At 35.6% G+C, this 22467-nt stretch overlaps 2 protein-coding genes and 1 non-coding gene across 3 annotated transcripts; 1 reads left to right on the top strand and 2 right to left on the bottom strand.

The window, feature by feature from the left end:
• Positions 1 to 703: 703 nt before the first annotated feature.
• Positions 704 to 6025, bottom strand: LOC145054456 (golgin candidate 5-like). Its single transcript, XM_079002658.1, has 19 exons — positions 5739 to 6025; positions 5476 to 5567; positions 5292 to 5373; positions 4930 to 5148; positions 4139 to 4848; positions 3954 to 4025; positions 3665 to 3739; positions 3422 to 3536; positions 3270 to 3331; positions 3129 to 3176; positions 2701 to 3045; positions 2459 to 2608; positions 2079 to 2396; positions 1866 to 1965; positions 1556 to 1779; positions 1356 to 1415; positions 1166 to 1279; positions 1001 to 1075; positions 704 to 912 (listed from the first exon to the last, which is right to left on the bottom strand). Exons 4-19 carry the CDS (start codon positions 5081 to 5083, stop codon positions 874 to 876), a joined length of 2661 nt encoding a protein of 886 aa, XP_078858784.1. The 5' UTR covers positions 5084 to 5148; positions 5292 to 5373; positions 5476 to 5567; positions 5739 to 6025; the 3' UTR covers positions 704 to 873.
• A 92-nt stretch (positions 6026 to 6117) lies between these two features.
• Positions 6118 to 6190, top strand: TRNAA-UGC (transfer RNA alanine (anticodon UGC)). Its single transcript has one exon. It is a non-coding gene; the product is annotated as a tRNA-Ala (tRNA).
• Positions 6191 to 20873: 14683 nt separating this feature from the next.
• RPS17 (ribosomal protein S17) lies at positions 20874 to 21587 on the bottom strand. The gene has a single exon (XM_079002657.1). It carries the CDS (start codon positions 21549 to 21551, stop codon positions 21084 to 21086), a length of 468 nt encoding a protein of 155 aa, XP_078858783.1. The 5' UTR covers positions 21552 to 21587; the 3' UTR covers positions 20874 to 21083.
• Positions 21588 to 22467: the final 880 nt, after the last annotated feature.

The raw sequence follows: 22467 nt of genomic DNA, 5'->3' as shown, positions 1-22467 counted from the left end.
AGTATGAGATAACTTCCAACTATAGATCATACGTTTGAGACATATATCACTAAAAATAATTTGTTAGTTTTTTGAAAAATCAATAAATTAAAAAAAAATGTTTGACAAATTCAAAATCATTTTCCAAATAGAGATTTCATTAGCTTCAAAAAAAGAAATTTTAAAAATCATGTAAAACTTGATTTTTTTTTTTTAATTGGCTTTATAAGCATAATAATTTAAAATAAACAAAAATAAAAATAAAAATAATTAATCAAAACAATTTTTAATTTATTGACTTATTGGTTTTTGCTACCACAAAAGCTAATCCAAACAATTTTTTGAAAAGCTCTTTTTACCGCCACCATAAATCAATAGGCAATCTTACACAAAAACACTTTTAGATATTGATGCAATCGATGACACAACACGAAACAAAATTAGAACAAAAATGAAATTCAAATTCATGTTCCTTTCTAATGTAAAAAATATGATGTCACATCGTGTGTGTTTGTTTTCGAAATCCGACATGAAATTAAAACAATATAGCATTTATTTGTCGTGCTTTTCATGTTTGTCATGTTATATATGATTAATTGTTAATTAAATAAATTAATTGTTATTCTATGTTATCTTTGTATTTTTCGTTTTTTATTTTGTTGTCATGTTGTGTGGAACAAAAAGAAAAACACAACACAGTTACCCCTGCTGCTTTTGGAAGGAGTTCAAAAAACTTCAACACACACGCCTTGGGTGTTGAAATTATCAAGCTTCTCATTTTCTATTATTCATATGAATTAAAGTTACAAAACATATGAGCTCTGGAACTCATCACAAAACATTAGCATATCATTCTGCAAGTAAAAGGTAGGTATGTATTTTCCTCTCCCTTATTTAGGCAGCAGCACCAATTGATGAACTCGGCCCCTGGATCTACAATACAACCAACAAAATAAGACAGAATATTTTCAATGTTTAGACTTTTTTTTTTTTGATAACTTTTTATAACTCTAAAACATACCTTATTTACAAGAACGTTTACTTGCTCTCTATACATCTCCTTCAAGTCCACGATATCAGCCCGAAGCTCTTCAAGCTGCAACAATAAATAAATTTTCAAAATATAAACTCGTTATATATTTTTATTTTGAAAAAATAATAAATATAAATAAATAAAAACATGTACCTCCTCATCGCGTTCGCCCATCAACTCCAGTGCAGCGGAGTGCCTGCGTCTCAATGCTTCTAGCTCTGCCTTCATTCCGGGCAGCTGAGACACCTCTGACCGTAATTTTTCACACTGCAAAAACATTCATACTCCATAATTTCCGGGCAGCTGTCTTAAAGTGAACAAAAAAAAGATAATAAAGACATACCTCTGCAGTCATTTTAACCAACTCTTCAGCCAGAGAGTCCCGAATGGATTCCATAGACGCCTAAAATTAAATAACAAATATCATCATCATTAATGTTATTTTAAATATATATATATATATATATATATATATATATATATATATATATATATATATATATATATGTTTATTAGCTTTATAAAGAAAAGATAGATGTATACCAGTCTAGACATATAAGATGCAAGTTCACCCTCCTTTTGTCGAAGAGCAGCTTCAAATGCATTTGGTGTTTTACTCTTTAAATAATACGAACTCATTGTATTTGTAGCCTCTCCGGGATTTCTTCTTTCTGATAAACTATCAGATGAGTCCAAAGACGCCTGTAGATAATGACTTTCCTCCATGCTACTCAAACTATTGGCACTTGAAACTCCACGCCTCAAACCTGCATATCCATAAATTAAAATCCAAATAACATAATAATAATTAAAAAAAAAAAAAAAGATTTGTAGATATTAAACGCTGATTTACCATTCTCAAAATTCGAGTTTGTTCTGAGTATCGGATTTTGCTCAGCAAGGTGGGCTGCCTTTTCCAACTCCAAACGAGCAGCCTTTTCACGTTCTATATCCTGTAAATATTTTTTATAAATAAAGGAAGTATGAAATATGATAATAATATTTTTGAAAAAAAAAAAAAAAAAGTAAAAGATTATTTTCAAATAACAATATAACATAAAATTACCTGCTGTAAAAGTTGACGGTGAGTCAATGCTTCCTGCAAATCTTCCTTATGTTTCCTTTTGAGTTCCTTTATTTCTCCTAGAAGCTGAGTCACGTGACCTTCATGTGTATCCGCCTCCTCTTTTAGCGCCAAATAATCCTGCCGACTTTCTCCTGCTTTCTGTCTTTCCTTCTCAAGTGATCTCGTTAGCTGTGTTTGTTCAGTTCTCAAACACGAAATCTGAGCTTCTAGAACATTTATGCGAGACAAGGTTTGGGACAACCGTTCGCTCATAGAACGCTCTCTTTCTTCTGAAGCCGCAGCTTTCGACTCCGCTTCCTGTTAATTTAAATATTAGCAAAAATAAAAAAATAAAAAATATATATAATATATGTTATAACCTGAAGACGTGATGTTAGCGATCTCTCTACAGCACTCCAAGCTTCTGCCCTTCTAGAAGTTGTTTCCTGCATAGCTTCAATCTGTCTCAAAAGAGGTCTGGTAGATTCTGGAACTTGTGTGATCAACTCTTCACATCGACGTTCACTCGCCTGTAGATTAAAAAAAAAAAAAAAAAAAAAAACACAATTTAGAGATGAAAATTTCGTTTTATTTTATAAAAGTTTGATGACACGTGGCAAACCTGGTATCGTTGTTGAAGGTCTTCAATGTCTCGTCTTAGCATATCTTCTTTAAAATCTGTTTGTTGCTCTTTTCTGCTTAAAGTTTGTCGTAATTCTTCTAGGGTTTGAATGAGCATTGTTTCACGTTCTTCTGATTCCTTTAATTTAGACTCTAATTCGGATCTGGCTTCATTGTTTGCTTGTGCTTGTGCTATTGCTTCCGCTTCCTTGGCTAAATTCAATGCGTTTGTGTAGAATTCTTTTTGAGTTGAAAGTTCAAACTGGTTTTTCTCTATTGTTTCTTGGAGGAGATTCTCTGTCGCTAACTTGTCCCTCTTTAGACTCTCCACCTTGTTCTCTTCAACCTAAAAAGAATTTTTTTTATAAAATCAATTAACAATTTGAGGGAACTGTTAAGATTAATCACAGGGGTAAAGAATGTAATTACCTGTAGCTTTGTTGTCAATCCCTTTTTCTCTTCTTCAAATTCTCTGATCTAGTGATCATAAAAAACAAAAATAAAAACTTTAAAATAACAATATGTGGAAACCGTTGTAAAGTGAAAGTTTTGGTTTATTTGATTTTATACCTGTGCGCGTAGTTTCCTGATTTGAGATTCTTGAGCTGCTTGTTTCTTTGAGAGTTCTTCGCCTAAATGAACAATAAAGGAAAAAGATAAATGTTTTTTATCATAGAGATTCTGATCTTGATTAGGTGAGACTAAAATTTGTTAATCATCACCTTCTGCCATAACTTGAGTGATGATTTCATCTTTTTCCTTGAGAAGGGCAGCAGCATCACTTTTTTTATTTTGCTCTCTACGTAGGGTATCTCTTTCCCTTGTGAGAGCATAAACCTGCCAATATAAGGATTTTTATCATTATTATGTGATATTTTAAGTTTTTTTACCTTTCTTACAATGTTGTGAAAGAAAAAAATTTATGAGATAACAAGATTTAAAATGTATATGGACAGATTAATTACCTTTCTTTCAAGAGTGGAGACCTTCTGATGATACTCTTCTCTTAGAGACTCGATTTCAGCTTCATTTGATTTTCTCTGTTTAATAGTGTGAAAGATTAAGACTAGAAAATAAAAGAGTAAATTGCAGGAAATAGCAATATATTTTACTCTTTTCACCAATATGGGCACTGTAACTAGCAGTTTTTACAGATAATACTACAATAGTATTATGTAACATCATAGTCCAAAAGAAAATAAGAATTACAAAAAAAAAATCTTAGTTTAATAAATTGTATAAATATATGCCTACCATTTGATCCTCAAGCAGAGACTTCAGTTGCTCATTCTCATTCATCAGTTTTTCAATTTCATCAGCTTTTGTCTGGTAAGATAGATAACAAATGGATTAAACTTCAATAATATATTAAAAAAATTGTTGCAAAAAAAAAAAAAAAAAGGTTTTCAATAATTTCAAAAAAGCTAACATTTGTGTACCTGGGCTTGTTTAGCAGCTCCTAAAAGTGCAGTTTCCATCAATTTCATCTCTCTCTTCACTTTCTCCAGCTCAACCACTGAATCTTCATTGCTTCCTGAAATCATCTCTTGTTCTTTTATGGCATCATCTGAAACTTGTATGCTTGCCACATCAGATGAGGCAGATTGAGCTTCATGCTGACGTGTCCCATTTCCAGTTTGCCCATCAGAAACTTCCCCTATACTCTCTTCTTCTTGTGTCTTTACTTCATCTTCAGTTTTCTGAAGATCAAGAACTATGTTCACCTCATTTGATTCCAAAGAAGTACCTGCAACTTGATCTTCAGAATTGGTTGACTCAGCATGGTCAACATGGTCAACACCTGCTTCTGCTTCTAACTTATCACTCGTTTCACTTTCATCCTTGTCAATGGTAACTGCCTCTTCAGATTCTTCAACATCTGTTTCAACTGACGTTTCAGTCCTGCTGTTTGCTTCCTCTAAAAGTGGATTATTTGTTTCCAAGGGATGATTCTGATGTTCTTCAGGCTTTGAAGTTTCAACATTTACTTGATCATCAGTTTCAGCCATTTCATTTTCCTGTGAAGAAGATGGATGATTTGAAGGTTCATTTTTTTCTAAAGGTTCAGGATTTTCTGAGGGCTTAGTATCATCATCCTCATCATCATCTTTTTGGCCTATAAATGACATTAAATCCGTAGACCATAAACCTGTAAACAGATATGAATGTAATCAAATAACAGAATTGGAATTTTGGAATTTCAGTAAGTTGCAGGAAGTGAACAAGTTACCTTGAGAGGTGGAAGAAGCGCCATCAGGATTCTCTTCAATCCCAAGGGCATTATCGAAATTCTTCTCAATAGTCTTAACACTCTCACTCAGCTTGTTTACAGCGCCAGCAAAATCCAAGTTTCCTAATGAGACCTTCCCGCTAAACCAGGCCATCTCCTAATCTATAAATTAAATCTCTCCGATTCTTGAAACTATACAGATAAAATGCATCAAAACCCCTACAAGATAAACAAATGATTTGAACATCATCAGCATTGAATCCCATGGTGGAAAACAAAAGGCACAATTTTAGGCATTTGCCGACACTGATCATACAGATCTAGATTTTTTTTATTCGGTGACTTAGATTGTGGATACGTACTCTGTTTAAATTCTTCAATGAATCTCTGCGGATTCGTAGTGAATCTTGAATGATTTGACGGACCAGCTGACGGTTGATTAAACTGGAAGACAACAGGTGTTCAGATCAGATGGGAAGAAACGAGGATGATTTAAAAAGAAATCAAGTGCGAGAGAAATGCCCGTAGAAGGCGATGAACACTAACCTCAATGACCCGCAGATTTCGAGATTGGTTAGTGGAACGTGACGATGATCCCCCAACTACTGATTGTCACAAATTTCACGGATAAATTGACCCTATAAATGACACCAATAATCAAACATATAAATAATGTATCTAACAAGTCAAAAAAATTGCGGTCGGTGTGCAACACAAAAGCAAAAACAGTGGGAAATTCGAACATTTACGCAACCCAAATTGCTTAATTTCAAGATCTCTTTGATTTCAAAGAGAAAATGGTGGATTACCTCGACTTTAGAAACAGTTCATTCCTGAAGGGATGATGAACAATGTAGAAAAATGTATATGTAAAGAAAGAAAGCCGTGTGAATCTGAAACTGGAGATGACGCAAGAACTTCCAATAAAAACCTCCCAAAATGATTATCAGAAGATATATCAAGAAAATCGATAGAATATGATAATGATTCGAGGGATGTCGAGAAATGGACCGATTTCGTGTCTTCTGTGAATAGTCTGCGCTGAAGCTCGATTTGTAAACGCAAAGAGAGTGCAACAATGGAACTATGGAAGCACCTCTTCTCCGTGCTGGCATATGAGAGGAGGGGTTTTGACCCCAAAATACGGATTGCAAATATTAGACTAAAAGCAGTAGTAGATATCAAATTGGGGATGTAGCTCAAATGGTAGAGCGCTCGCTTTGCATGCGAGAGGCACGGGGTTCGATCCCCCGCATCTCCATTTTATTACATACAATTTTTCACGGATTTGTTTAAAGATGAATTCTTATTGATTTTCAGTTCTGATTTTTTTCCTTTTACATAAATAGATTTGAAGTATAATTCCCTACTAATCATTTGGTATCATGTAGATTCAACCCAATGAATACGAGTGAGCGCCATACGGTTATTAGTGAAAAAATTATCACTAACTGCAAAATTTGCGGTTAATTCATTCTTAAAACCATTTGATGCATTTATTTTTATTGTGCGGTTTTGCTTTGTTTTGTTTTTTAATAATAAATAAACCATAAGGTATAACACAATTAATTAAAATCACAAACAACTAGGGATGTGCAAAAAACCGTACAAACCGCCCACATTGCATCAAACCGCACCGCATAATGCGGTTTAGAATTTCACGGTGCGGTTTGCGGTTCGTAATTTTGTCAAACCGCACTATGCGGTGTGGTTTGTGGTTTATAGTTACCAAACCGCGGTTCAAACCGCACCACGTCGTGTATATATATATATATATATATATATATATATATATATATCAAACTTTCCAATCACCAAATACTTCATACTGTCCAATAACTTTATTCTATGGGAGGTGATAATTCCACGGATGTTATTGATACATCCACTGATTTTTTTAAGAAAATGACAATTGTGCCCTTAGTTCTATTTAGAGTTTAATTAATTATTCAAAGGATTTTTAGTGAAACAATTATACCAAAGGAGATACGAGGTTTCCAGAAATATACTCCACAAGAATCTCGTCTTCCTTCACCATCATTTTTACCTTAATCTGCTTTTTACATTAGCAGCTCTGCTTACTCTCTGCTTTGAAATGAATTCATATTCTGATGAACTTGTTTCTACTTTATCGAATGCTAAGAAGTTCTTGCGAGTGAAGAAGGAAAGAAATTTTCCAACGACAATTCCACGATGTCGGTTTATCACATTGGACCATTCACAGAGATGGATTAAATTGCCTTCTGATGGGTACGCCAAAGCGAAATAAGTTATGACATGGCTTGACAGACAATCAAAAGACTCAGGTCCAAGTTGGCTTTAGGTTTACAACTGATCAGTCAGCAACCTTTCATTATGGTTATGCGAACTCCGATTGACTCCGCTTTTGCTTTTGCTTTTTTTTATATATATATTTTCGGGTCGACTTAAACGATCCTAGAGTTGCCAGATGGGTTTGTTGAGAGGATAAATTAAGCAAATAGGCAGACCGTGAGTTCATGGGAACCGCAAGAGACGGTTGTTTGAATGATCCAGAAAATTCAAACTTTGAATATCCATTTTTGAATTCGAGTGATTATCTTTTTTACTGCAAATTTGTTAGTAGATAATAATAGTTAGTTGGCTTTTCTTTTCTAGTATAAATAAGAGTTGGTTTTTTTTATCTTTAGCAACAGTTTCTTAGTTGAATAAAATCCCAGCAGAAAAAGTTCCCAAAATACCCTTTCGTTGTGTTCTTTCATCGTGGGTGGAATTCTACAACGGCGAGCATTAAACCTGTTGTTTCAATTATTGATGGTTGCTATATGCGGAGCAGAGGATGAATGCAACGATGTTAAGCAATGAGATAGGGATGGCAGTGAAGATGTCGGTGGTGGGGGTGGGGATTGAGAAAGGAGATAGAAGATAGAGGAGGTGGTTATGGAAGATGATAAGGAGGGCTAAAGGATTGAAACAAGTGTTATAGAAACACCGATGGAATTTTTAAAAAATAGCTAATTACAAAGGGACAATATTGTCATTTTGCTTTAAAAATCCGTGGAAGAATCAATTACTTCTGTGGAATTATCACCTCCCTTATTCTATATCATCATGGTTAAATATGGTAATTAAAGACTTAAAAGACTATGATATCAAATTTCATAAGTCATAACAACTTAACAAAACATTATGTGTTTTTTTTTGTTTGCAATATCTATGTCTTTTAAACGGTATGCAATATAATTAATAAATTTTGAAAGTGTTTAAATGGAATGAATAACAACCAAAGTTATAAATTGAAACAACTTATCAAACCGCACAAACCGCCCGCATGAAACCGTACCGCATAATGCGGTTTAGAGCTTTTATGGTGCGGTTTGCGATTTTCAAAAAACTCAAACTGTATGTGCGGTACGGTTTGCGGTTTCAACTCTAAACCGCACCAAACCACACCGTGAACACCCCTACAAACAACTATCATTTTTAAAACATCAAATTACTAGTAATTAACAAAAAATGTCTTAAAATTATCGAATTTCACCATTTTCCAAAGTTAAACATAACAAAAAACTAACAACATTGTTTTCTAAAATCTTTTTATTGATTTTATGGTTTTCTTCACCATTCTTTTACATATAACATTTCATCGATTTGTTTTAAGTTGAATTGTTATTGGTCTTTAGTTTTGGTTTTTTTTTCTTTTACATAAATAGATTTTAAGTATAATGGCGTACTAATCATTTCTTATCATGTGGATTCAACCCCAATGAATAGGAGTGAGTGTGATACAGTTGTTGGCTAAAACCTCATTAGTGACCATTAACCGTAAATGCGGTTAATCCATTTTCAAAACCGCTTTGTGTGGTTATTTTTGTGGTGCAGTTTTTTTTTGTAATAATAAAAAAACCGTAAGGTATAAGACAATTAACTTAAATCACAAACAACGAACTTGCAAACTCCGGTATGACCCTTCCCGCACTTCGCACGAGTGCGGCTGCTCTATTCTCCAACCCTAGAATCAGCGGTCTTGGACCGCTTCGGCGCCGGATGAGACTGCACCAGGGCCTGCCTCTACTCTCGCAACTGCAACTCGATCTCCAGCTCCCGCCGCCTGGTGGCCTCTTGTAATTCCAGTAACATATCACATCGTTGGGTAGCAACAAACTGTCTAATGTCAGTCTTGAGCATGCTTAGATAACGTGTCATCTAAGCCTGCTCGGAAGCAAACTCCAGGCAGAACATCGCCCTCTCAGCGAACATACGGGTGATCTCCATCACTGACTCCGCACCCTGTCTCAACTCCAAGAACTTCTGAGCTAGTCGCTCACGCTCGACTCGCGGAATGTAACAAGAGTAGAACATCTCCCTAAATTGATCCTAAGAAACTGTAGCTATCTGTTCATCTGAATAAGACCCTGTCATTAACCTCCACCAGTCCTTCGCCCCGTATCTCAACATGTTCAGGGCACACCTGACCTTCTGGTCAGCCGGGTAGGAAAATGTGAAAAAGCATCCCTCGATGTCTGATAGCCACCTCATGGATATGATAGGGTCTTGAATCTCATCGAAAGTCGGGGGCTTCATGTTGTCAAAGTCCCGATACTAAAAAGCCCGACTGGATCCTACCCCTGCCGCTGATACTGCTGCAGTAGCTGCCATGGCAGCCGCCTCCGCAAGGGCTTCATAACGCTCATCAAAGTACTCGACCATGGCGGTCTTGATAGACCCAAACATCTCCGGTAACTAAGCCCGGAATATAGCAGCAACCTCATCATGCAGGATCTCCCGGATTCTGTCATCCATCTCGTCTGGCCTCATCTGGCCGATAGTCTCGGGCGCTGCCGGCGCCTCCTGTCCGTCCTCTCCTGATCCTGACCCGGATCCAGTCATGAGTCATCGTGTAACCACCATACTGAAAACATACCGAAAAGATATCAAACACTCCTCATAACAACCCGGGAACCAACTCCCAACCAAAACCCTAGGGGTTATGCCTTCCTTGATACACGTATGGGTCCTATGCTTCCAGTAGTACGGGCCCATACTACCTTCCACACCTACCCATATTTGTCCCAAGTATCATCACAACGCCCTAAAAATACCCACAAATATAGCGAGCGCTCAATCCTCACTCCTAGAGGAAATGCTAAATATCTCGTAACTAGCCTATTGGCCTCGCACAACCCACCCATCCATGAAACTTCCACCAACCCTGCAGCACTAGTGTATACTAGCCATACATAACGCTGGACCCCACAGACTTTCGAATATCCAATCCAACCATATGCTCCCAATCAGACAAGAACATAACATAAGGCCAAATCAAACATTCTCAGACTATAAGGTCTTAATTATGTATAACCGTGATGCATACACTAAACAACTACAATAATGATGTCAATTTCATATAAAGGAATCCCTATGCTATCAGGCATCATGTAATCAAACAATTCTATCATGCAATTCCTGAAGATCCCTAGCCTAGTACTAGCATGTTGTTCTAACATATCACATAATCAAATAACTGTATGGTATTTTGGGGTCTACTAACTGGCTCCGACTGATCGTACACTTCGCATCCTCTTTTACTTATTTTGAAAACCATTTAAAAATCATTTTGAAAATCTTTCTATGATTTGAGACAGGATTCACACGAATGTTCCTCCAATTCACTCAAACCAAGGCTCTGATACTAACTTGTAACACCCATAAAATTCGAGCCAATTTAAAACTTTTTGAATCATTTAAAACCATTCAATTTTTACAATTAGTTTTCAAAAGAGTTTATAAATCAGAGTTCCCATAAATCATAATCATCAATCGAGAAAGTGTACGGTCACGCCTTCGCCTTCCCGCGATCATCTGCTGAACCTGAAACAATAAACTGAAACTGTAAGCCCTAAAGCTTAGTGAGTTACCCCCAAAATACCAACCTCATAACCATAATCATATCATATCATATCAACAAAAACAGAACAACCATGCATCTCGAGTCAACAGTGTGATTGGTTCGCCCGCACTGGGCCTTCAGTCCACCTGGTACACTCTCTGAGTTTACAGTATGACTGGACCGCCCACACTGGGCCTTCAGTCTATCTGGCCCACTCTCCGAGCCTCGGCATGTCTGGACCGCCCTCTCGGGGCCTTCAGCCTATCCAGACCGCTCGTCGGGCCTTCGTCCTGACTAGGTACCCTCCTGGGCCTGCAGTCTATCCAGTCTGCCCTAGGTATGTTGGCCTACAACACGAAGCAGTACCCGCCTCAACCCAACCCCCAAACAACAACCATGTGCACATATAACAATTAATCACATAACAGTCCATAGACGAGCAAACCGATCTAGCAGATCATATAACATATATAGAAACATCCTAACCAGGATACCAATCTAACCAGTCACTAACATAACATCATTTGTCACACCCCAAAACTGTTACACCCCGAAACCAATGGCGGAAACGTTCCGGGGCGGAGGACGTCATGTAAAGTATCACAACCAATGTACATAGCAAGCATAGTAAACACAACCATTACATTACATAGGAAAATTTACATTTGTTTGAAAGCAAAGTAATACATGTTCATATATACATCAGTATAACAAAAGTATAGACGAGACTTCTATATGCACCGTCTTCTTCAAAAGTAAGCGGGATACCTGTCTAACGTGAACCTGAGAATACAAGCAGTTTTAGAAATATCAGCATAAAGCTGGTGAGTTCATAAGCGGTTTATTTCTGGTGAAAGAAAATGTTCCTTTAAGTTTACGAAAAGTTGTTTTCCAAGAAAATCCCATATTTTCTTATAAAAGAAGTTTGGTTATCCATTTGTTAAACAACTTGTTTATGACAAGTTAAGTTATCCTAGGAAAAACCCTTATTTTCCTTAAAAGTTAGTGGTTGGTTATCGATCCGAAATGAAGCGTACAAGTATCTACCATAATTGCAATGTTAAGTAAAGTTTCCCTGAAAGTTTGGTTATCCTTGGAAAGTACATTAGTTTTAACACGTATATAAAACTAATCAGTAAGTTGTGAACTAATACCTAAGGGTATTATTGATACCCTCTAGTAATCAAATAGTTATTACTTTGAGGTTAGTTCACTAAGTTCATTATTACTTAAGAGTAAATCTCCATTATCTAAGTTGCGAGTTCCATAACCATACGATAAACTAGATATGGCAATAAGAAGTCCAATATCATTTTATGAATTTTGTCACCCGTAGACCTGTCGGTCTCACTGTAGCTAGCAGCAAGGTTCGGGGTAGTCAACCCAGTATAGATCTATACACTCAAGTCACGTTCTCCCTCCAGGAGATTCTGGTTACAAGGGCAGTCCTCCACTCGCGTATCTTGTGGAGTGTTACTGAGGACGTGTCTCCAATCTTAAGAATAACGAATTTACAAGTAATAATACGGAAAAATCTTGTTTTATGAATGTCATGAATCCATTGTGAAATATAAAATATAACATTTTATAATGAGTTTCACAATTAGTTTGAAAACTAACTCTGCAAGTTAAACGGTTGGTAATACGGTTTTTCAGTGTTAAAAGCATACTAAACATGTAACATTTCATACGAAATAATAAGTTTGAGTACAAGATTTCCTTGTACTTTTTCTTGTATCCCCCCTGAAAACATGAAAAACACGGAAAATGGTGTAGGGGTATGAACTCACTAGACGAGAATGTGTCGGGTAGGACTCTAGGTGTCAATTTAGGAATTGAACACACGCGAGGATCCTATGTAACATGAAGTGATACATAATGGTATCTAATTGGACATTTAACCACTAATTAAGCAAGTAAATACACTCTAATGCGCGAAAACACTTTATCTCAAGTGTTGGAAGTGGTACAGGTTGCATCTAAGGAGTGTAGGGCCTAGATAAGGAGTTTACTCTTCGAGTGTAAACTCTTAGGGGTGTTTACAGCCCAAAGACCATATCCCCCATGAGTTTACGGCTGTAAACTCATGGTGGGGTGTTTTTGGGTGTTCAATGGTCTTATATTGCACAAGGGAAGGTTCTAGGGTTGATTCAAGGGCTATGGAAGTAATCGGGACTTAAAATGACCTTGAAAATGGAGTTTATGGTTCTTGAAGGACCCTTGGTGAGTTTACTACCGTAAACACATGAGTTTACGGCCGTAAACTCATGCTTGGTTCATTCTTCATGTGTTTTGGTGGTTGTAGGTTAAGCATGCAAAGTTCTAGACCCAAATATAAGCCATACAAGGTGTTAAGGGCACTTAAACACCCTTTGGAGGTGTTTACGGTTTTGGGAGACCTTCCCAAACCGTAAACTCATGTGTGGGTCATTTTTGCATGGTTTGGTGCATCACATGAAGGAATACAAGGTTCTAAGCACTCATGCAAGCTTTTGGAGGTGTTTAAGGGGCAATTTAACACCTTAAAAGGTGTTTATGGTTTATGAAGGAGTGTTTACAGTCCAAGAATGTTCTTGGGCCGTAAACTCATGTTTACTACCCAAATGAAAAGATTTTGGTGTTCTAAGCTCGTACATGCAAGTCCTTAAGTCATAGCTAAGCACTAGAAAGGATTTGGAAGGGTTTTGGGGCTTTAAAACCCCTTTATGGGAGTTTACGGTTTTGGGAGATGTTCCCCAACCGTAAACACAAGTTTTTGATAGTTTTGGATGATTTAAACACAAATTTGCATGCTTAACAAGTTAAACAACAAGCTAGGATAGATCACTTACGATTTTGGAGCTTGAAGGGGTGTTTTTGGATCAAAACTTGAGTTATAGAGAGAGAGAGTAGAGAGAGAAAGTTATGAGGAGGTGGGAAAAAGCTCAAATGAAGGCCACTCATCCTTTATATAAGGCTTGAGTTTGTGGCCAAGTGGGGATCCACCCAGTATTGACGTTAAACGGAGTTTATGGTCGTACCCGATTAAATAGTCGTAACCCGACATGGTCGTAAACTAAAATTTTCCAAAGGATTATTGAGGGTGTTTCACGTGATTTTATTTCGTTCCGACACTTAAGAAATAAAATAAAAACATTAATTGATTTGCCTAACCCAAAAGTTAACGGAAAATTTTCAATAAAAATAAATTTTATTAATGGAAATGGGTTACAGCGACAGAATAAATTTCAGGTTGTCACAAAAACTAAGAACGGCGAAAACGTTCTGGGGCGGAGGACGTTATGTAAAGTATCACAACAGTGCAAAGTAGTAAACAAGCAACAACATCATCCATTGCATTAATAGTAAAATTTTAATGCATGAGTGTTCTTTTATAGAATAAGACATGATAATAAGTAATCAAAATAAAAGACGAGTCTTGACTGCTCCGTCTTCTGGTGACCTGAGAATACAAGTTATTTTGAAAGAGTTTTATCAGCATTTAAGCTGGTGAATTCATAAGTATTTTAGTGTCATTGATTAGTAAAATTGTAAAGAGAAGACTTGTAAATGTTTGAAGAATAAGTTTGTATAAGTATGAAAACCCTAGAAAATCCCATATTTCCTTCTAGTATAAAATGTAGTCTTCTACCAAGACCCGACTGTTTTGAAGGTTTGCTTCTCTGTAAGAATGAAGGTTTTTCCCATGTATAACTATTATTATTAAAATATAGTCTACCTCATCGTTTATGTGAATGTGTCGTGAATGTGTCACAAGATAAAAGTAATAGGGAAAATTATATAATCATTGAAATCATATCCTTTTGTCTTAGGATAAACACGGCGTGGTAACTCGCTGAACAGTACAACCGAGAACATCCGTCGATGAACAGGTCTCGCTGTAGCTAGCAACCATGTGTAGGATGGTCAGTCCCGTACTGTATATAGTAACTCTCTTTGTATAGTATGTAGTAATTCTCCTTGTATAGTATGTAGTAGTATCTCTTCATATAGTATGTAATAGTATCTCTTCGCATAGTATGTAATAGTATCTCTTCATATAGTATGTAGTAGTATCTCTTTATATAGTACGTAATAGTATCTCTTCCTATAGTATGTAATAGTATCTCTACATATAGTATGTAGTAGTATCTATTCATATAGTATGTAGTATATTTGTATAGACTCATGACTGAACTGACTCTTGTGTGATTCCTTGTACTAGGAATAGTAATTAGTATCTCCTAAACTACACCTATTATAGTTACTAGTAATGTATGTATACGACTGAATGAAAGTATGGCTTTGCTACCTAAAGGTACTGAGTTGACTACTAGAACTTTTATGTCTACATATGCATAAATAATATGTAACTAATATTTAGACAACATTCAGACAAACAACCGATACCCTAAGGCCACATTCAAACAAGGAAAAGGAATTAAAGCGAGTTAGCAGTCCTAAGTCCTTTAAACATTACTTACATAACTATACATATATAGGCATGCATTTGACAATATAAAAGTTTGAAAAGAAGTTTTGTAAAACATTTGAGAAACGATTTAAAAGCAGTTTGTTTGATATAAACAGTTTAAAGTATAAGAAATTCTTTGTTTGAAACACAATTGTAACAGAATTTGAAAGGAAATATTTAGTATATATAACAAGTTTGATAAAGAGTTTAACATGTAAAAACATGTTTTCTTGGTAAAACAACTAAAAGTGTAGTAAATCCACAGTTTGATAGTTATTAATCACATGTGATTGATATAATAACTAAAACGATTCAACTTGTATTCCCCCCCCCCCCCTAAAAGCATTTAAAACATTTAAAAGGTTGATTAAGGGGTATAAATTCACCTGTAGTGAGTGGTTTGGATGTACGGATGGTATGGGATGCTAAATGTCAAGTGAAGACTTGAACACACACACAGATCCTATTTAACAAATAATAACACATATATGTATCCAATTAGTCAGTGAAACTCTTTCTATTTCATAGACTACAAGTAAACAACCAAAAAGAGAAACACTATGGAGATTACAAATTCTATTGAAAAGTACCAGGTCAAAGACTAACTTTTAGTTCTTTTATTGTATTTTTTTTTAATATTTTGATATATTAATAATTAATAAAAAATTTTATATAATATGTGGTACGGCGCAGTATGTTTGCAGTTAATTAAAACTAAAATTTGCGGTTTTTGAAGAACAAAAAACCTCATCATCCGTTTTCATTGCAGTTACGGTTTATCGGTTGCTTATTTATGCGGTTTTTTCGGTTAATTTTAGTTGTGATGCGATTTTTACTCACCCCTACCAATGAATGTTATCAAAGTTGCTTCATGAAAACATATTCTTAACAAAACAAAACAAAATAAAATAAAACAAAAATTGTATCTAGACAATGATAGTTTGGTTCCATTACTTGTTGGTTTATAGTAGAGATCGGTGTAAGCAAAACTTTAAAGTTTAAACTACAAACAAGCATGACACACCTGATCTAGTTAACTTCGCAATAAGATGAGAGAGAATTACAAATTCACTATCAACAAGTTAATAGGTATCCGTTCAATTGTATTCTCAGATTAAGAAGCTAAATAAAAATGTCGTTTGAAAGTATCCACACACTAACATAGTTTAATGAATGAATTGAATAAATGTATATTAATACGAATGATTTCAATAGCTTTCACAAAATCTTTTTTCTCATGTTGTCTTTTTAATGTGAAGGCAACTCTTTAAAAAACTCAATGATCATTATTTTTATATGTTAATGATGACTATCATTAGGCATATATATTTTAATAAAAATAAAAATATATTTAAGAATCAATTATATATATATATATATATATATATATATATATATATATATATATATATATATATATTTCATGATATTATTATATAACATATTCAAAGAAATCTCACACAAATGTTTTCCTATAAACAAGCATTAAAATTTCCCACCAAGATAAAATCAACTATCACATATAATCAGTGGCGGGGACAGGACCAAAGTAAATGGGTATTCCGAAAGAAAAAAATTGTGTGATATACAATAAGAAAAAAAAACCCACAATTTCAGTCGATATAAAGTTCAATTTTCATAAAAAAAAAGTTACATTTTAAAGTTCACATCTTCGCTCTTTCATTTTATGAAAGCGAGTAATTACATTTTTAGTCTTAACATTCTCTAATGCATCCCTTTTCTACATTACAAATCAAAGCAACATTCATAAAATCGCCACATATTCCGCCTATGCATATAACGATGATCTCCTTGGAGGAATTTCATATATGGTATAACGGCGACTTCTTCGAATAAAATGTTTACATACCATTTTCAGAGGTTGTACATAGAAACCATGGACACAAAGTATATTATCATTAAGATACAACCTTCAGAGGACAAAAGTATATTGCAATTAAGATATGACCTAGGCATTATAGAAAAATAGGGCAGGATCACTTCTTCCAACCCAAATGGGCTAGTAGAAGAATCGACCGAGTGAAACTCAAAAGAAGCGATGTAACACTCTTATATGATGGTGATAAGTTTTCTATTGTGTAGCGGTTTTGTGAAAGTATGTTAAGTTGGAATTATTAAGTCACAAATGTGATATGTTTAAACACTAAAAGACATCTCAGACTGTGGGGCTTGAAGGGTACCATATGTACAAGAAAATGGTGGTCGTATGGTCTTGGTTTATTGGTCATAAGCATGTGTTCATTGCATATGGTATAGAGTCCTAACCTTATGTTAATCGATCCTTTTTTCTATGTATTTCCCTTATTTGTTTTCATATAGATAAACATGTCCCTCCTCCTCCCCCCCCTCTCTATATCTATCTATCTATCTATTTATCTATCTATCTATCTATCTCACACACAAGCACACTATTTGTCACACACATATGCTATCTTTCTCTCTTACACTTACATTATTATTTCTTTAGAGTCATCTCATGCTTAGAATTCCACTTTACATTACAATTTAACTTGATCATCGGAGGTTGCTCCCAAAATATGGTTTATCGGTTAGTCATAACTATCTTCTTTATTCGATGGCTATTGGCTTTATAACTGTGAACCTTTCTACGACACATACATATGTGCTAGATCCATACCTGTAATACTTAACAACAATCATATGTAGCATCATTGGCGTTATCATTGGACCCTAAACAAAACAACAACGGTCTTGTGCAATCCAAACCTTATGTTAGGCTTATAAGAAGTCAACCACAGACGTCAACAAATACAAACAAATTATTACACGTAGGGAATAAAACACCGATAGGAAAAACTGGATTTCAAATATTGAAATGAAGTTAAAATTGCAATAAAATGGATATATGATTTTAATATGACACTTCCCTTCTATTCAAATACTCAAATACTTCTACCGTCTTGAGAATCTCAAGAGAATTCAAAAGAGACGAGGAGTTATCAATTGCCAAAAAAAACTCCTTTCATTTCAGTTTTTAGATATATAGAATTAAAATTAGTCATTTGAAAGTTTTACATTTATTTAGTTAGGAGGTGTTGTATTAAATCAAACTATTTGTTCTTAACATCTATTTCAAAACCCTAATAAATACTTGTTTTTAAACACACAATCCCTATTAAATCTCGTTACAATATCCCTAATATATATGTGTCAAACGCAACCAAAACATCATAGCGGTGTTGTTGGTGAGACCATCCAAAGCCACAGATCAGTAGTCAAACGCTCTAAACACACAAAAAAACACCAAAACTCCTTTTTGGTCTCGACTGCAAAGGTATGTCACATCCTCATGAATATGTAGATTGAAGCTTGATGCCGAAAGATGGCCAATGCCTCGTAAGACCCAATAACCTATCCTATCTAACAAATATGGGATTATTCTTATGGACCGAGGAATTCTTGTTGCGAACCTTTAGACTATGTTATACTCTTTATTCAACTTTTACCGTATTGTGCCACATCATTCCCCTACTCATTTTAACACCCTCTTTTCAAACCATGTTATATGCATTTTTCACATTTCAATAGCAATGCCAAGTAAATGCAACACAATGTATAATATATATGAAAGAGACAAGTCACAAAAGATGGGAGAGAGAGAGAGAGAGAGAGAGAGAGATATATTCCACGACGAGGTGTAAGATGCCAGGAGGGTGGCGTCGTTACCTATTGTCCACGTTGGATCCCTACTCCCCAGTGGCGTAGGTAAAGACAGAGAAGGTAGGTCTTAGGTGCTACTTTTTTTCTAATGTATTATGTATAAAAAAATTAAGGACCTACCTTATTTTTATCAAAGGAACTACCTAGTTTTTTTTGGCAAATTTTTTTTATCAGCAATCCATATATTTCATATTTTACAGCCTATATCTACTAATTAATAGCCTTATCATCCAATGATCCATTAAAATGAAAAAAAATAAATAGATAATAAGAAATCGAACGCCGCATACTATCTCGTTCTCGGCTTCTCATTGACCGTCTGTCCCATGTTGCAAAATCGATCATCATCCACCTGTCCCATGTTGCAAAATCGATCATCATCCACCGGTCATCAGCTGCTTCGGTCACAATCCGGCCAGGCCGCCGGCGTCGACTTCCTCCGGCCGTCCAACGACAGCAACCAAACCCATCAATTTCTTCTCCCTCAACATTAGGTCAATAACCTCCTTTCAAGTTTGTAAGTTACAATTTCAGATTAAAGAATTATTTTTGTTCGAAATCGAAACCCTTTGTGGTTTTGTATGATTAATGATTGTATAATATATATCATTTTCATTGAACTATTGATCAGATTTCAGAATTTTTTATGTTAACATTTAATTAATATACAATTAATTTCATAATTTAGTTTGAGTTATTATTGTGTATTTGATATAAGAACATTGTTCGATGTTTAGTTATTATTTATTTAGAGTTGTTAATTTGTTATTATATATTTGATAAAAGAACATTCAATTTCAGAATCAAGATTCAATCCTTCAAGAATGTCTTTGCTTAAGTTTTATAAAAAGAATTCGATTCTAGCGCAATACACGAGTATTCGTGGCATTGTTCACACTCCACAAGGGAGACTCCTAAGTCCGAGGACTTATGAGTCTTACGTGTCGCAAATAAGATTTACAGAGCTCTTAACAATTTTGATCTAGTATTGGAGAGAGCGCGGGGGGGGGGGGGGGGGGGGGGGGGGGGGGGGGGGACGAGGGGGGCTTAGAGGAACCCCTATCGCCCGAGGAGAGGGGGTTTAATAGCCAGAGGGTGGAAAAGTGTGGTAAGGGGGAGGGAGGCGACCCTTGCTGTATCAGAAGATCGAGGTACGTAGTTCTCGAAATTTGCGAGAGGATGGAAGGGAATAGATAATTTGCGTCTGCTCTCACAAGTCGGTTCAGAGAGAAAGTCGTTTCGCTTTAGCTACCCGTATAGAGAGAAGCGAGGCAAGCAAATATTTAAATTCACTACCTATTGATCCACTTGAACGACCAAGTATAGAGCCTGACCCGCCATACAACCTCACCAGCGACCGCTCAGCTCCCCATAAGGGAGAGTATTATAACACACGGCCTTGGTAGCTACTTTCAGAAATTTAGACATTCCGATTAAGCAATTCCAATAAAGGGAGTAACCCGTGATTCAATAGTTCCATTTTCCGGCTATTTTGTGATTAACCCTTTGTTCTTTTTTTTACTTCTTGTTTTGAAAGTATTCGGGCTTTTGAAGTCTGCAACGCGAGGCTTTGTATCAACCATTTAAACGGATATTGTCCATATGGTCTGTGGATTTGTGGAATCAAAGATTCAAAGTAAATTCACAACTTTTTAACCACACAATCTTGGTTCGTATGTGGAACGATTTGAATCATTTGATTCGTTGCAACTTGCAATACTGATATTGGCCAAGATAATCAACCAAGAAACTTTTGATTTCAACTATTCACAATTTAATTAAATAATCATCAAATTCTAACTTTAAATATTGGCCTAACTAAAGCTCAAAATAACTTCCTTCCGGAAGGAATAAAAACAATGCTGGATTGATCATTATACCTCGTGTCTCTGGGGCATTTGATCAAACACATTATCTTCGTTTCTATCATGAACTACTGAATTTATTAAATTGGAATCGAACGCCTCGAAGAGGTGTTCATTTGATCAGACATAGGTGAGTTTACATCACAATTAAACAAAATAGCACAAACCCTCATAGGAAATCCAACCAACATTGAACCAACTTAATTTCCAGTAGTCGAATCGTAAACAATACAATGATAAACAAAAATCAACAAACCTTCTCACTCTAAACTTGCGAAGAAGAATCAGATTCCAACGGGATTCCAAGGTCCTGTGGCGCCACCTCTTTCGGCTGCTTGGCTGTCCTCTTGGGAACCGGAATAGCGAGAAAAGTTTTCTTCTTACTAATAGGTTTACACTTTTCAAGCTGAACCAAATCCCCAATTTGGAATTGATTTTCAGGGTCATGAGCTTGGAACTTCTTCTTCTTCCTGACTCTGCGCTTGTACTTCGGGTGAGGTGCGAGACGAGTCACTTCAACATTCACGGTCTTATCATTAGTGGTGCAGATTACGCGGCCTTGGAGAGATCTCATGGCGCGAATTGGGGGGAGATAAGCGTGGCGCTGGTGGTGGTGGTTGGAGGTGGAGGAGGAGGGTTTGGTGGAGACGACGGAGTTGCCATGGATGAAAGGGGTTGAAAGATTGAGGGATTTGAACTGGGAGAGAGGGAGTTGAAGTTGGAGGAGAGACATGGCTCACTGGATAAGAGTGGAAGAAGATGATGATATTTAGGGATTGGATATCTGTGTTCTGGTGCTTCGCGCCTACTTTTGTAAAGAAGTTCGTTTTAATAAGATCGAGACACGTAAGCACGCATGCCTGCAAAGCCGTTGATTATACTTACCAAAGCTGATTAGAATTTAGAGGTACCTTGGACAATCACTACATGTTACAAATGAAAATGAAATGACTCAATGATACAACCTCGAGCTCCATAGGTAGTGTGATACAAACTCAAAACTTGATTTTATTTCACCTTACCAATCACATGTTTTATTGGTTGATTATTTATATTTTTTCGGATAAAACTACTAAAATGAGCAATTTGGAACTTACATATAGCTACAAGACAATCTTTCTAACTATTTATCAACAAAATAATTACAAACTTCGTAATTTTGTAAATTAATGAAATAAGTTTTTGTTTATAAAAATGAACTCGCTAGATGATCCATGAATATGGGGTTCATTAATTCGCAAAGTGTATTAGAACAATTAACAATTTTATAATCTAACTTTGAAATTCGTTTTTGTTATAATTCTCAGACAATCTCGTCCATTTCCCTATTGATATGTTTATATTGCTGGAGAAATGAGTTGTGTGCCCAATTTGGACCCGAAAACGAAGTTGAGTTCTAACTGGTTTATGAGTTAATGTACTTCTACATGATAGCTTCCTTTTGAGATGACATGCATGCAAAAAGGAGTCTGTTTAAATAGAATATTGATTATTAAAGCCTTGTGCTTGAATGGATGTTGAGAAAGTTAAAGATTTGTTTCATACACGAAGACTATAATTTTAAACGCCATTTTATATGTAGTGACATTAGAGAAATGTACGAATGAAATAAACATATTGGCACACTCTAGTATTGTACATAAAAGTCA

The sequence above is a fragment of the Lactuca serriola genome, chromosome 5 (assembly GCF_051521515.1).
Source record: "Lactuca serriola cultivar US96UC23 chromosome 5, Lser_US96UC23_V15, whole genome shotgun sequence".
In the NCBI taxonomy this organism is placed as follows: Eukaryota; Viridiplantae; Streptophyta; class Magnoliopsida; order Asterales; family Asteraceae; genus Lactuca; species Lactuca serriola.
This window is presented reverse-complemented; position numbering and strand designations above follow the sequence as displayed.

What these genes read in the sequence shown, in the direction of transcription:
- LOC145054456 (XM_079002658.1), bottom strand. Translation starts at nt 5,083, where the DNA reads ATGGCCTGGTTTAGCGGGAAGGTCTCATTAGGAAACTTGGATTTTGCT. An exon ending in ACCTTCAACAACGATACCAG is followed by an intron (nt 2,609 to 2,700) that starts GTTTGCCACGTG and finishes TTTAATCTACAG; the next exon opens with GCGAGTGAACGTCGATGTGA. An exon ending in CATCTTATATGTCTAGACTG is followed by an intron (nt 1,416 to 1,555) that starts GTATACATCTAT and finishes ATTTAATTTTAG; the next exon opens with GCGTCTATGGAATCCATTCG.
- RPS17 (XM_079002657.1), bottom strand. Translation starts at nt 21,551, where the DNA reads ATGTCTCTCCTCCAACTTCAACTCCCTCTCTCCCAGTTCAAATCCCTC.